General features: G+C 56.1%; 2 protein-coding genes across 2 annotated transcripts in view; both read left to right on the top strand.

The window, feature by feature from the left end:
• KIF15 (kinesin family member 15) overlaps positions 1 to 2315 on the top strand; it is a 44929-nt gene extending 42614 nt beyond the window's left edge. Inside the window, 4 exon segments of the mRNA XM_028518625.2 lie at positions 218 to 255; positions 827 to 992; positions 1419 to 1550; positions 1848 to 2315. Coding sequence (XP_028374426.1) covers positions 218 to 255; positions 827 to 992; positions 1419 to 1550; positions 1848 to 1964 — 453 coding nt within the window. The 3' untranslated portion in view covers positions 1965 to 2315.
• Positions 2316 to 7745: 5430 nt separating this feature from the next.
• On the top strand, positions 7746 to 11365 carry TMEM42 (transmembrane protein 42). Its single transcript, XM_028518799.2, has 3 exons — positions 7746 to 7943; positions 9880 to 10026; positions 10692 to 11365. The coding sequence occupies exons 1-3, from the start codon at positions 7776 to 7778 to the stop codon at positions 10830 to 10832; spliced, it is 456 nt and encodes a 151-aa protein (XP_028374600.1). The 5' UTR covers positions 7746 to 7775; the 3' UTR covers positions 10833 to 11365.
• The last annotated feature ends 2680 nt before the right edge of the window (positions 11366 to 14045 follow it).

Genomic DNA, 14045 nt, shown 5'->3' with positions numbered 1-14045 from the left:
CCACTTAGGAGTGAGGACTGTGCCTGCCCGAGACCCCGGGGGCACGTGCACGGAGTCGTGTAAATAGGCACCCCCTTACGTGTGTGTAGCTGGATTGTGGGAAGGATGTCGGGGTGATTTTGTTACCATGGACGGGTGTGGACTGGTTATTTTCAATTTTTTTAAGCAGTGTTAAGAACTTAAGCCATCTTTTTCTTTTTCTTTTTCTAACCTACAGAATAAGTTAGTTGAAGAAATGCTGAGAATGAAAGCAGAGTAAGTGCACTGGTTTGTAATTCAAGTTCTTGTCGGCCTTTTCTTTACTCTCTAAGGGGAGAAATGCTCGTTATCCCCACAAGGCAGGGAACTTTTTTCCTTCTGAAGTAAGATGCGAACATAATAGATGTTTACAGAATTGTTTTCCTGAATGCCACTTGCCAAAGGGGCCCCCTCATGAAGCTGCTCCCACTGGCAGCTGCATAGCACTTGCTAACAGCCCGTCCTTGGAGCGGTGGCCGGCCGGCCCGCTGTCTGAGAGGCGCCATGTGACCTGAACAGCCACACGGGCACTCTCAGGCGTGGGGTGCCGTGCTGGCCCCACGTGGGCTGAATCTAAAAGTTCCTGTTCTGCATTTTCATTATTTAAAAATGGTCCGAGGATTTTGCCAAAGGGAGAGTTTGGTTAAACCAGCAACAAGAAGCGTCCCTGCAGCCTGGCGACCGATCGCCCTGTGCTGTCAGAGGGCTCCGGACCAGCCCTCCTCCCAAACCCACACTCGGGCCCGGGGAGAAGCTCGCCTGTAAGGTGTTTCTCCCGAGCTCCAAAAAGGGGCACTTACTGCCGTAGCCTGGAAGAAGTCCGGACCGCCCTCCGGGAGAAAGAGACGGACTGCCTTAGAATGACTGAGGAAGTCGAGCGCACCAGAACTTTGGAGTCCAAAGCCTTCCAAGAAAAGGAACAGCTGAGATCGAAGCTGGAAGAACTGTATGAAGAAAAGGAGAGAACGTCTCAGGTGCGTTCGTGTGCTTATCTTTTCCTGCCCTTCGGATGTGAGGACTAACAGAACAATCAGAGTAAGACGTGTCTGGGTGTGCTGGGGGCCAGACTGGCTGCAGCCCACGCAGGGGCGTGGGGTCAGCAGCGGGGCCGGGCTCCGGCTCTCCCAGCGCTCTCGGACGGCGCGCACCGACGTCACATCTCCCAGTTAACTGGTTTAGAGAGGGAGGGCAGGGGGTGCAGAGAGGAACATCGATTTGCTCCACGTATTCACGCGTTCTCTGGTTGCTTCTTGAATGTGCCCTGACCGGGATCCAACCCGCAGCCTTGGTGCATCGAGATGATGCTTTAACCCACTGAGCTACCCAGCCAGGGCGCATGTCACTTCCTTTAAGAAATTAAGAGCAGCTCATTGGCTCCTGCCTGGACTGGTTACCTGCAGGAGACGGAGATGCTGAGGAAGCAGGTGGAGTGTCTCGCTGAGGAAAACGGGAGGTTGGTGGGTCACCAAAACCTGAACCAGAAGATCCACTACGTCATGCGGCTGAAGAGGGAGAACGTGCGGCTCGCTGAGGTGAGCGCTGGGGACTGTTCCGAGTAAACTCGCTCCGGTTTTTACACGATTAGTTATTGAATCTCTTAACTGCTTTCCTCAGGGAACTTCCTGAACTCAAAGCAATTTAGTTAGTGCTACTCTAAGGATAATTTGGTCAGTTTTCATACACATCAGATTTTTATTTAATAAGTAGTTTATAGATTTAAAAATTATAGTTTTAATTTGAAATATAAGTTTAATGAATGCCAAGAATAATCCTTCCTATAATATTGAGGGCCTTATTTTTTTTTCTTTTCCCTTTTTTAAAATTACTAGGAGACAGGAAAGTTGCGTGCTGAAAATACAGTTTTGAAAGAAAATAAGAAAAAAGAGCTTCTGACGAACACTCTGCACTCACCCACGTCCAGTGGCAGCGAGCAACCCGCGGTGTAGGGGCGCAGCCCCCCTTCCGGGCTCCGAACCGACTGTGAATCCTGGGAAGGCCTTGGGCCTTTTAAAAATAAAGCTTGTAGCTGATGTGTACAGTGGGCGTTCGCCAGTCCGTTTTTCCCTGGGGTACCAACGTGATCTCCTCTGAGTCTTACATCGGAAACTGTGTTCAGTGGTCCCAGAACTGGCAGTGAGGTTCACAGCTGACAGCACAGTGTGTATAAAAAGCAAACTTGTGAATATAGATTATTTTTGTATTTCTACTTGAAGTATTTTCATGATCCTTTTTATAACTGTAAACATGGCCATTTTTCAAAATGTAATAAATCTTTTTCGAATAAAGAGTCCAAAAAAGGGATTCACATGGTTCATTCACTTGTTCGTGCAACGTCAACTTAATGAGCACCACCGTGAGCCGGGCGCTGGGCGTCTGCGGACAACGCACACGGGAACCCGGCCTCGAGGGGCTCCTCTGTTGGCGCGTCGTGCCCCTTGGTCGCGCACCATACCCCCCACTGTGTGGACACGCCACGCTGAGTCGCTCCCCGTCCGATGGGCGTGTGCCCGCGTGCAGTCTGGGGCTGCGATGAGTAATTCTGCTGTGAGGGCTCAAGTACAAGTGTTCGTGTGAACCCACCCTTCCTACCCCTTGAGTAGAAAGAAACCTAGGAGCGCAACTGCTGGGTCACGGGGAAGGCGTGCGTTTCACTCGTGAGGACACCGCCTGCTTCCCAAGTGCTCTGTTTGGCTGCAGCGCTTTACGCCCCCGCTGGGGGGGTGTTCCTGCTTCCCCACCTCTGCACCAGCACTTCGGGGGTCTGTGGCCGGCCTAGAGGGCAGGTGCTGGGGCATGGACCGGTTTCCGAGCGGCTGGTGAAACAACCCCGTGCGTGTTAGGGGAATGCGACTCAGCGGTGAAAAAGAGGTAGACTGGTAAATGCCGCCACAGGGATGGGCCTCAAATATTGCTTAGTGAGAAGTCAGACTCGACAGGCCACTGACTGTGTGACTGTGTGACTCCATGTAAGGGAGGGGCCCGAGCAGGGCCCGGGTCAGGGAGTGGGGATGGCTGGGGGCCCCAAGGGAACTTTCGGATGTGGCGGAAATGTTTTAGAACTGGCTTGTGCTGGTAACGGCACAACTCTTTAAAACGACCAAAAATTAAACTGCATTCAGTATGGTGTGGAAATCACACCTCAATAAAGCTGAAGAAAAATGATGTTTAAACAGTTAATGCACCCCGACCCATGCAGCTCAGTGGGCTGGCCATCGATTCCCGGTCAGGGCACAGACTGGGGTTGCAGGCCAGGTCCCCAGTTGGGGGCGTGCGAGAGGCAACCGATCTGTGTTCCTCTTGCACATTAATTTCCTCTCGCTCTTGCACATTAATTTCCTCTCGCTCTTCCTCCCTCCCTTTCCCTCAATCTAAAAAGTAAATAGAAACTTTCAAACAGCAATGTGAAACAAAATGGAACCCGGCACTCAGTGTAAGGTAGGAAGTAGACACTTTGCCTGCCCTGGAGGTGGGAGGAGGGTGGTTTAAAACAATTCTCTCCGTTCTGGGGGCCAGAAGTCCCAAGTCAAGGTGGTGCTAAAGCTGGCCTCTGAGGGCTCCGAGAGCCAGTGCGTTCTGCATCTCTCACGCTTGTGGCCTTGCCGGCAACCTTTGGTGTTCTTGGCTTGTACATGGCATCACTCCAATCTACCACCGTGGTCACGTGGCATTCCTTCTCCCCCATGTCTCTGGTTCTGCTTACAAGGACATTAGATTAGGGCCTGCCTTAATGACCTCATCTTAATTTGATTACATCTGTGGTGACCCCATTTCCAAATAAGGTCACATTCACGGGTGCTGAGGACAGACACAATTCAACACAGAACGTCACTCAGAGACCGGGGAGAGAGAGCCTAAGGCCAGCTCAGGACGGGGAGAACTGAGCATTTTACAAAAAGCCAGAACCCAAGGAGTGCCGGGATCACCGTCCCCCTGGCCACTCTGCTGCTTAGCAGCAGGGCCTGGCCTCGAATATGTGCTCATTTTTTTTAGCTGACTAGACCAAAGAAGAGACAGAGAAATGGACACAGCGTGAAAGGAGAGGAAAGGCAAGGTTGGAGAGGGCCACAGAGGAAGCAGACATTCACTCCCCCATGTTCACAGGCTCTGCCCACTCCTACTGTCTCCCACCAGGGGCTTCACCCATTTAAATTCCCTCCTTTGCCCCTAAGGCCTCTTAACTGTGACTGCTAGCCCTTAAAGGGTGAGGGGTGGTTTGATGGGTCTCTCCACGCACAAGAAGGCATCTTCTGCCTGTCGGTCATCTTGGAGGTTTGTTTTAACTGCTTTTTGGATAAATGTGGGATGAAGTAGCCTTCCTGTCCATACTGCCCCAGTTCTAGTTTGCATGACATTGCTGTCGGTTTTTAAATTTTATTTTTTGTAATCAAAGAGTTGGCAGTGGAAGTGGGGCTCTGCCACGGGATCTCGAGGAAAGCATTCCACAGACCCACGCGCGGGAGACTGGTGTGGCAGGACTTTTCGGGTGGACGTAGAAGGCTGCCGCCCCCGTGTCCCATCTTGGTCCTTCCCACCGTGGAAAAAGTCCAAACCAAAGGCCAGTGTCCAGAGTTTCTGTTTCATTTTAAAGCTTAGTCCTCCGGAGACTGCAGGCGGCTGCTCAGCAGTCTCCGTCTCCATCCTGGCATCTTAGCGCTGCTGCACCCAGGCTCTCAGCACGGAGCCTGCATTTGGAGTCCCGGCAGCCTGGGCCACGCTGCTGCTAGGGCAAGCCACATAGTTATGGAGAGAGAAGGCGCACGTGAATGGGACAAGCACAGGTTCCTGGTTGCGGGGAGGGCGCATTGGGAGAGAGAATGAGCTGCTTTGTGTTGAACTGGGTGGGTAATCTTATCTTGGGCTTGGGACAGACCAGGCACTTTTTCAAAAGGACCAACTTTCCAACTTCCCAGCTTTTCAGGGCTTTTGACGGATCCACCCCCTGACCAGTTGATTCCTTTCCCAGGCAGGAGTGACAGGTCTTTATGGTCAAGCACCCTCCCCATTGTGCCATTTTGACTTCCACTATGCATGTGTTTACCCCCTGCCCTCCCCAACAACCCCTACTGGTGGGACAAAGAGAGGGTTGTTAATCCTTGGCAAGCACTGCTGTGACCCGCTGGAGTGTGTGAGGCTGTAGCTTCCTGGTGAAGCAAACAGGCTTATGCTTCCTGGTTGATTATGCTCAACAACGTCAGATTCCCTTTGCTTCCTTCCTTTATTAATAACTAGCTAACTGCCCACGGTGACAAAAGCATAGTCTGTTCAAGCATTTGCAGTAAGGACGTGAGCTGGTTGCAGTTCTGGGCACTGCAGCAGGAAAAGGAGAAAACACGCGTGGCTTCCGTGCTGACAGCCCCGCCAGGGAGGCCAGTCTGTTGCAAGCCCCTCCCACCCCCACCCCGAGTGCACTGAAGACGACAGACAGCCTTGCTGCTCCGACCTGCAGCTTCTGCAAACCTGCTAGAAATGTGGGAGTCTCAGTCCAGGTCCAGACCTGAATCAGAATCCACACTGCATTTTAACAAGGTTCCTAGTACGTGGTAAGAGCTTTTGTCCAGGAGGCAGGCATCACTTCCCAGCTGAGTGGCCAACCCGCATTCCCAGAACAAGGCCGATGCTGGGCACTGGGGATGTAGAGAAGAAAAGGACTTGTCCCTGCCCTCTAGGAGCTTGCAGGCCAGCAGGGAGACCGACAGGACTGGTGCCTGGGTAGTGGGTAGCACAGGCGGCTTTACAGAGGAGGCGGACCCGAGATGCTAGTGGGGGCACTGTTTGTTCTAAGAAAGTTCGTTTTGTAGTCTTTAAAGCAAGAGAGTTGACCCGGTGCCACACTACTTAATTTCCTGTAAGTTTCAAGTAACAAACGTTAAGGAGGGGATCATCTTTAGGCTGGGCATTGAGATAGGGCACGTGATGAAACAGCTGTAACCAATAAGGGCTACACTGATTACCACGGAGATAGTAAGAACGACCCCACATTTGGATTTAGGGCTTAGAATCTACTGAAGTCTAGCCGTATCCAACATGGTGACTACTTTCGCCTTGCAGTAACCCCTAGCCTCTACAGGCTCCTTGTAATACATTAGCATTAGACACCCCACGCTACCATGATCAGAGGGGAAAGCCCATATAAAGACACAAAATGGCCAACAGAGCTTTTCTGAGAAGTCTCCCCGCACCCCGAAAATCCTGACTATTCCCCGTATTGATTGCCCTTCCCCTGCATTCAATGAGCCTCGATGAAAGGAGTAAATCTCGCTGTGGAAGGGCTGCTCTGTCTGTGGAGTCGCCACTGCCTGTCTCCCAGCTTCACTAATAAACTGTCCTTCACTTCAACCTCTGTGCTGGCCCGAGTCTGAATTCTTCCCTCGGTGAAGCCAGGAACCCACAGTGGGCCCTGGACCCCCACAACACCTGCACCAGCACGGCTCCTTCCTCCCTGTTATCGGGGGAGTTATCGGGGTTATCCATGCTTTTATTAGAGACACAAAACCACCCTGTGAGAGACGGTGGCAAGGAAGGACTTCCACAAAAACTTTCTGGATGGATAAAAAAAAAAAGAATGCTGAAGTATGTTCACCTTGAATCACATTTTCAAAAAGTCCCATAACTATATGTAAATTTTTTATTTTTTTTAAAGATTGTATTTATTTATTTTTAGAGAGGGGAAGGGAGAAAGAGGGAGAGAAACATCAGTATGTGGTTGCCTTTCACACTCCCCCCACTGGGGACCTGGCCCACAACCCAGGCATGTGCTCTGACTGGGAATTGAACCATCAACCCTTTGGTTCTCAGACTGGCACTTAATCCACTGAACCACACCAGCCAGGGCCCTATATGTAAAATTTTTAAAATGTGTGCTATATATAAAACTAAATATGCACAGAGAAAAAGTAAACTATAACCATGATTTTCCTGGAGTGTGGAACTAGTCCTTCATACATTTCTTTTTATTTTTTCGCTTTGAATTTTCTCCCCTTCATACCATATTTTGCCATGTGTAGTGCACTCCTACGTATTATGCTTACCCTTATTTTTTTCCTCAAAAATTTGGGCAAAATAATGCACAGCATACAAGCAAAATACATTTCAACAGTATTTTATTTTCAAAGACATACATTAAATACTTCTTAAACGAAAACTTTTTAAACATCTTTAAGTGCATGGAAAATTAATGTTAATCGTGATTATCTGAGTGGAGTGATTACCGGTGACATCTTTCCTAAATTTCTTGCAATGAGCGTGTACACACCTGGGCCTTTGGATTCGTCCGAAGCCCTCGTCTGAGCCCGCCTTCCCGCTGAGCCTGGAGGTCTCTAGTGCCCTCTGCCGACGCATCTCTCCATTTTGCACTTCTCAGCGTGGAAGGTGCAGGTGAATCCTGAGGGAATCTTGTCAAAATGCAGATTTTAATTCAATGGGTGTGGGGCGGGGCCTGGGATTCGGCATTTTTAACAACTGCCCAGGGAAAGCCGATGCCGGGGACACCTAGAGGCTAGGACTGCAATTGTTGGGCCGCGAATTCTCCAACAGCAACCACAGAACCAGAGGCCCGCGCCCGCCCCCGCCCCCGCCCTCATCGGCTCCGCCTTGCCTCTGGTAGCCCCGCCCCTGAGAGGCCCTCGCAAGGCCCGCATTGGCCTTTCCGCTCACGTGGGTGCTGCATCAGGTGAGGCCGCCGTCCAATCGCAGCGCGCGCTCAGCCCCGTGGGTAGTGGGCCAGGCCGGCGCGAGGAGAGGCGGCGGTGGTGGGCACTATGGCCACGCGCGCGGTGAACGCCTACTCGGACACCCCAGCGTGGTTCCCCCCGCACCTCCAAGCGGGCCCGATGCGGCGCCGCTTCTGGGGCGTGTTCAACTGCTTGTGTGCCGGCGCGTTCGGGGCCCTGGCCGCCGCTTCCGCCAAGCTGGCCTTCAGCAGCGAGGTGGAGCCCGGGGCGCAGCCGCGGCGGGCGGGCCGGTGGTCTGGGAGGCGGAGGGGCGCTGCGGGGCCGAAGGGCTCCGCGTGGGGCGGGGCTGGGGGCGCAGAAGCGGCCTCACCCGCGCCGTTCTGTTCGGCCCCACTGGCCGCGTCCGCAGTGGGGCGCTGCAGCCACCTGGAGGTGAGAGAGCATCCCTCCACTCCTGTCCCGTGTAGGCTACCAGTGCAGGCTATAGGAGAGGTCGAGGACCTAAAATCTGACCTCCGATGGGGCTAGCTCGCCCTCGGGGAAGACGCACGCGTCCTCCATCTACTCTCTGCCTCTCACTTTAAGCCCCGTGCGCTTGAACATTTCTCTCCACGTGACTCCAGGCGAGCAGCCTGTTGCCCATCTCTTTATTCCGTAATTAACGGGTGTTTTGGCCTGTCTGCCCTGCTGCCAGAAAACTGGAGAGTGTGGGAAGCGTTCCGAGCATTCCCCTGATGTTGAGAACCCTTAAATTGCCTCCCTGCGCCTGTTGACCTGGACCGCCTTGCCTCTCCCTTCCCGAGTCTGCAACCCAGGGTTAGACCTTGCCCTGCACTGGGGACAGGCTGATTCTGTCCGTTTAAGCCTAGTTAGGGATACTCCAAGGGGAGCGGCCGTACTTAAGGTCAGTATCCTGTTGGGTGTAATTCTTGGAGTAAGTGGTCCAAGATAAGGGGGGTGAGTGACTCCATGAGACATAAATGCTTTTCTGGTCTTTTTAATTGTGCGGCAGACCTTCAGAATCCTTCATGTAAGCCGGCTGCCACTGGCACATGCAATGCCTTTGTGTAAATTATTCAAAGACACCCCTTCCTTAAGACACTATATACTCAGCTGCTGGGAAACTTAGGAGAAATAAGAGTTTGGGGTTTCAATGGGCACAGCCCCCGAGGAAGCAGCTTTGTCTGCAGGTGGGCTGCTACCTCCAAACCAAGCACAGAGTCTGTGTGTCCTTTGATTGGAGGGCTTCTGAAGATCTCTCCTTTCAAGCTCCCATCTTGAGAGAGAGGAAGAGAGAGAGCGCCAGAGCGAGCCCTGGGGGATGCGGCTCAGTGGATTGCACGTGGGGCTGGGAACCCAGTCAGGGCACATGCCTGGCATGTGGGCCAGATCCCCAGTTGGGGTGTGTGAGAGGCAACAGATTGATGTTTCTCTCCCTCTCCTTCACCCTCCCTTCCCCTCTCTAAAAATAAATAAATAACATCTAGAAAAGTAAAAAGAAAGAGGAGACTCTGGAGGTTCTCCAAGTGATGGCTGGGACCACCAGCCAGATAGTCGCAGATGGTTTCCCTGGCTCAGGGCTGTGTCCTGGTGAAGAGTGTGGAGCCACCCAGCTGGGTTTGAATCCAGTGGCTCCCAGGGGCACTTCAGGCAAGTTCCGTAATGCCTCAGGTTCGCCACCTGTGAAATGAAGGTAATGAATACACGAGGATGCACTTAGCACTCTTAGCACAGGGCCTGGCCAGAGTGACAGCTCAGGAGTGCCTGACAGGGGGTGGCCTGCCCAGAACAGGATGGCCAGGGCTCTCCCTGGTCCAGGGGAGTGGGGACTCTGCCCCTGATGGACTTGTACCTCACACCCAATAAAAACTGCATGGCCCCTGGGGACTGAACTTCCTGCGCTGGTCACTGTTGGGCCAACCAAGACTGGTGTTCAGTAGACAGTACAGGTCGTAGGTCAGTGTTGTACTTCTGCTTCAGGTCACTTGGCCAAGAAGATGGCCAAGGAAGCGTCATCTCTGAGATTGTTTCAGCTGTAAAAGGGACCTGCTGCCCACTGAGGGCCAAGTGAGGTCCTGGCGGGAAAGCTCTGAGGCTCCCCTGGACTGCGGTGGGATCTCAGTGTCAGTGACTGTGACCCTGGTGTGCTGTGAGGGGCTGGGCCTGGCCGCAGTGACGCCTTCTCCTGCAGGTGCACGTGGGCTTCCGCGCCTTGGGCATTGCTATGATGGCCACCACCAACTCGCTGATGTGGACGTTCTTTAGCCGGGGCCTCAGTTTCTCCATGTCGTCGGCTGTTGCGTCTGTCACAGTGACTTTTTCAAACATCCTCAGCTCGGTGAGTAGCCGGAGGGTGCAGTCCCCGTCCCAAACGTGCGTTCTGGGTGGGGGGGTCCTTGGGTGACTCCTGCTCCCCTGGATAGAAGGGTCAGGGACTGAAGCAGAGGGTGGGTTGTGGCTTGGCCCCTGTGGCTCTTCCTCTGGTCTCCCAGACCGAGGAATTCCAAGTTAGATGGGCATGCGGTCCAATGGTGAAGCTAGCCTGTGTGCCGCGGCTCCAGGCCACAGCCCTCCTTCCCGTCTGAGCGCCGCCCAGTGTGTCCTAGGGGCCGGCCCGCTCCAGCGTGAGCTGCGCAGGGCCTAGGTTCCCTCCCCCGGTGGCCTGAGGGCAGCCAGGTGGGCTGAACCCAGTCAGTCCTGTAGGAGGGGAGGGAGGACGCAGCGGGCCAGCTCGGGTGGGCGGGCAGCAGGGGCCAGCTGCCAGCCTCTGCTGGTCTGGTGCGCTCTGCTGGGGTCCGATGCCCTGAGGAAGGTGCCCGCCCCACTTCTGCAGGTGAGGGAGGCCACAACGAGTAGAGTGACTTGCTGAAGGTGACAGCAAGGTCTCAAGCCCAAGATTTGCAGTCCCAGGCCTTCCCTCCTGCCCTAGGAGGGCAGCCGGGGAGCGGGGCCGGCCCCCTTGCCGCGTCTCCGGGCTACTTCACGGCTGTCTCTGTCCCGCAGGCCTTGCTGGGGTTTCTGCTGTACGGCGAGTGCCAGGAGGCCCTGTGGTGGGGAGGCGTGTTCCTCATCCTCTGCGGGCTCATCCTGACCCACAGCAGCCTGCTGCCGACCCAGAAGGCCCTTGCTCACAAGCAGCAGTAGCGTCGGTGGCTGCGTGCGTCAGCTGGAGAGACAATGGTGGTGGCTCAGGCACGGGCTGGCGCGTGGGGACCCCTCCCAGGTGACCTGGGGTGCAGCCTTCCGACGGTCAAGCGAAGGGAGATGCTGCCTAGGGCAGCAGGCTCTGCCCCAGTGGCCTTGGGGGCAGACAGCCTGGCTCCTGCAGGGAACCGCGCACAGCAGGCGCTGCCTGGCGAGACCTGGTGCAGCCACACAGTGCTTTGTTTGATGTTCACCCTCTCGGGCCGCCCAGGGGCCTTGGCAGATGCTGGGACCCTGGGGTGGTCTGCCGCATGGACGCACTGGAACCACGCTGTCATCGCAGCGCTGTGGCCCGACAAAGGCCAGTCTCGTTTCACCGGGGTCAGTGACTGGTGGGGCTCTCGGACAACTTCGTGCTGGTGTGATGGGCCGCCTGGGTCATGCTTCTGAGTCACGGCAGGAGAAGGGAGACCGGGTTCGTGCCCTTTTGTAAATGAAAACCACCAGGTCCAGAATACTAATTCTTTCCGACATTTATTTTCCTTTCCTGACGTTTTGGGGTTGCAGTTCCTGGAGTGCGGTTGCCAGGCTCCCACCTCCTGGGCCTGCCAGGCGCGCGGTCCCTTCTGACGTCAGCCAGGCGGGCGCTCCTCAGATCCGGGAGGGTCCGCCCATTCTCGCGGTGCTGATGAGAGAAGCTTGACCTCGCTTGGGGGACCTGGTTTTATTTTACTCGCTAGGAAAGGAAACTGGCGCGGAGGCTGCTCTCACCCCGCAGGGCACCCGCGGGCCCTCCTGTCCCTGGATGACCTCTCCCAGATCCTCGGGAGACCCGTGTGTCTCCCACTATGTAACCATGGTCCCAGTTCAGGGTCTGTGTGCTGCCCGCGCACTGTCCCTGCGCACGGCCCCAGGTGTGGCGCTCAGCTTGCTCCGGTTCCCCGGGCTCCCCCGGGGGTCTGAGGGCCCTCAGCCCACCCAAACCTGACCGCTGGCCCCAGTCATCACACATTCCCTGCAGTCAAAGGGACTCGGGGCCAGGAGCCTGGGGGAGAGAAGGGCCCCGCCCAGGCTGGTCCCTCCTAGGCCGGTCCCTCCTCTCTGTGCACACAGCGTCCTCCACTCCTCACTGCACAGGGACAGGCGGGCTTTCTGGAACTTCCGTGGCTCCTGCTGATCGGCCTCTGGCCCCAGCCCACCTGTCCCCAACTTCTGTCTTGCTGCCTTCTTAATACCCCCAGGATCAGGCCGGGGCACCCCAGTGTTTAGAAGTCAGGGGGACGTGGAGGAACTGGCTAGGTGAGCAAGCAGACAGCGGAGGGGTGGGGCAACCAGGCAAGGGAGGTGTCCTAGGAGCACCTGAAGAAAAAGGCTGCGGTCCCCCAGGGTAATGCTGAGAGGGTCACGTAAGGGGGAGATGGAGAAAGGCCACCAGTTGGGGGCAGAAGACTCTGACGAGAGCAGCGTTGAGGGGTGGGAGGAGGGGTGGGCCAACATCCCTTCCTGGTCGAAACACTCAGCAAACCAGGATTAGAAGGAACTTCCTTAGTGTGACAAGCCGACAGCGAACGCCCCGCACGGTGGTGAAACGTGGAGAGCTGTCCCCCAGGGTCGGGGACGAACAGGACAGCGGCTTTCCCGCCTCCTCCCTCCTCCACGTGCCACGGGAAGTCCTAGCCGGAGTTCCAGAGCCAGAACTCCCCCGGCCGGAAGGAGGAAGGGCCTGCCATTGGAAGGAAGAGGACAGGTTGCCAGTGTCAAAGGTGACTTGATCTTCACGTGGAAAACTCTGGATTCCAGGAGGAGCCCGCCCCCTTTCTCAGAAGCCTCAGGCAGGCCCAGGGGAGGGAGACTCCACATCCGGCAGCAACCCCTCCCTCTGCGGCCGCGGTCCTGAGAAGCCCTTCCTGCCCCGCCCCCCAGACTTGCTCAGAAGCCGCACACGCTCTCCATTAACCACCGCTGCTTCCAGAGCACTGGGGGCTCCCTCTCCACAGGGCTGGGCTTCTTTATTTGGAGGCCCTGTTCAGGACACCCTCCCCCTCCCCCAAAGGCTGTAACCCCCCAATTGTACACTTCCTAGCAGGGGCCTGTGTGTGAGTTGAAGGTTAGTTTGTGATGTACCTGACGTTTGGGTGGTGGGCTGGGCACTCTTGCCCCAGAGGCCCACCTCCCTGACACACAGTAGGTGCTTAATATGTGCTCACTGCACGCAAAGGAATTCTTCCTTCTGCTAAAGGGTATGGTTAGCGACTCCCCCCTTGCAGCCAGTGCCTGCACGTGACACTTGTCTCCCACACGGGAAGTGGGGGGACAGAGGCTTCAGGTGACCCCGAGGAAGGATGCCACCGGGTCCTGGACTGGGGCCTGCTGCCAAAGACGGGAAGCTCCAGCCACCAAGGTCACGCAAAGAGCTTTTTATTGAGGGTGGAGGCACCGGCTTCCCGCCCAGCAGGACCTGACGATTGGAAGCACCTGCAGCGCCCTCCATCGGCGGCTAAGCGGAATGTTAGGCCAACAACAGCCACCAGAGAGGAGGCCACTGAGTCTCGGGTGTGAGGAGGGCATGAGGCTCAGGGTTGACCGGGGCGGTCCAGCCCTCCCAGGAGGGGCTCTGCCGTGGGTGAGGCCTGTCTCTGGGGAGGGTGGATGGCTGCAGGTTAAGGGCCTGCCCCCAACGCGTCTGAGCACGGGGGACTTTGGGGCCGAGGCTCCCTCTGCTTTCAGGCCAAGCTGGTCCCCAGGGAGCACAGTTTCAAGCCCGTTGTCTCAGGGGACCTGGGGCTTATTCAGCACACACCTTGGCAGGGGGCAGGGGCACTGCGTCCCTCCCCCACTGTGCTGACCCCCTGGGGCTGCCTTCTGGGTCAGCACAGCCACTGCCCCGACCCCGGAGATTGGCTGTCCCCACGTGGGAGGCGCTGCACCCCACCCTGGCTCCACGTCAACAGGCTTCAGGGCTGACCAGGGCTGCTCTCGCCGGCGTTACTAAGTGCCAGAGCTGGTGTGGACCCGAAACCGGGCCTGCACCCTTTTCTGGGCCTGCGCCGGAGCCCGGCCACCACCCTCTCCTGGGACTCGGCAGGGCGCTCCGAGCAGCGGTCAGGACAGTGGGCCGGCCCCTTAGCGATGAATCCCGGAGCCTGGTGGGTCATCAGGGGTCGGCGGGAGCTGCAGGCCCCTGGGGCCCAGGGCGTGTGCTCTCCGTCTGGC

The sequence above is a fragment of the Phyllostomus discolor genome, chromosome 7 (assembly GCF_004126475.2).
Source record: "Phyllostomus discolor isolate MPI-MPIP mPhyDis1 chromosome 7, mPhyDis1.pri.v3, whole genome shotgun sequence".
Taxonomy (NCBI): Eukaryota; Metazoa; Chordata; class Mammalia; order Chiroptera; family Phyllostomidae; genus Phyllostomus; species Phyllostomus discolor.
This window is presented reverse-complemented; position numbering and strand designations above follow the sequence as displayed.

Excerpts from the sequence above, each read along its gene's own strand:
- TMEM42 (XM_028518799.2), top strand. The coding sequence starts at position 7,776 with ATGGCCACGCGCGCGGTGAACGCCTACTCGGACACCCCAGCGTGGTTC. Across the intron at positions 7,944-9,879 it reads AGCTGGCCTTCAGCAGCGAG|GTGCACGTGGGCTTCCGCGC; the intron begins GTGGAGCCCGGG and ends CTTCTCCTGCAG. Across the intron at positions 10,027-10,691 it reads TTTCAAACATCCTCAGCTCG|GCCTTGCTGGGGTTTCTGCT; the intron begins GTGAGTAGCCGG and ends TCTGTCCCGCAG.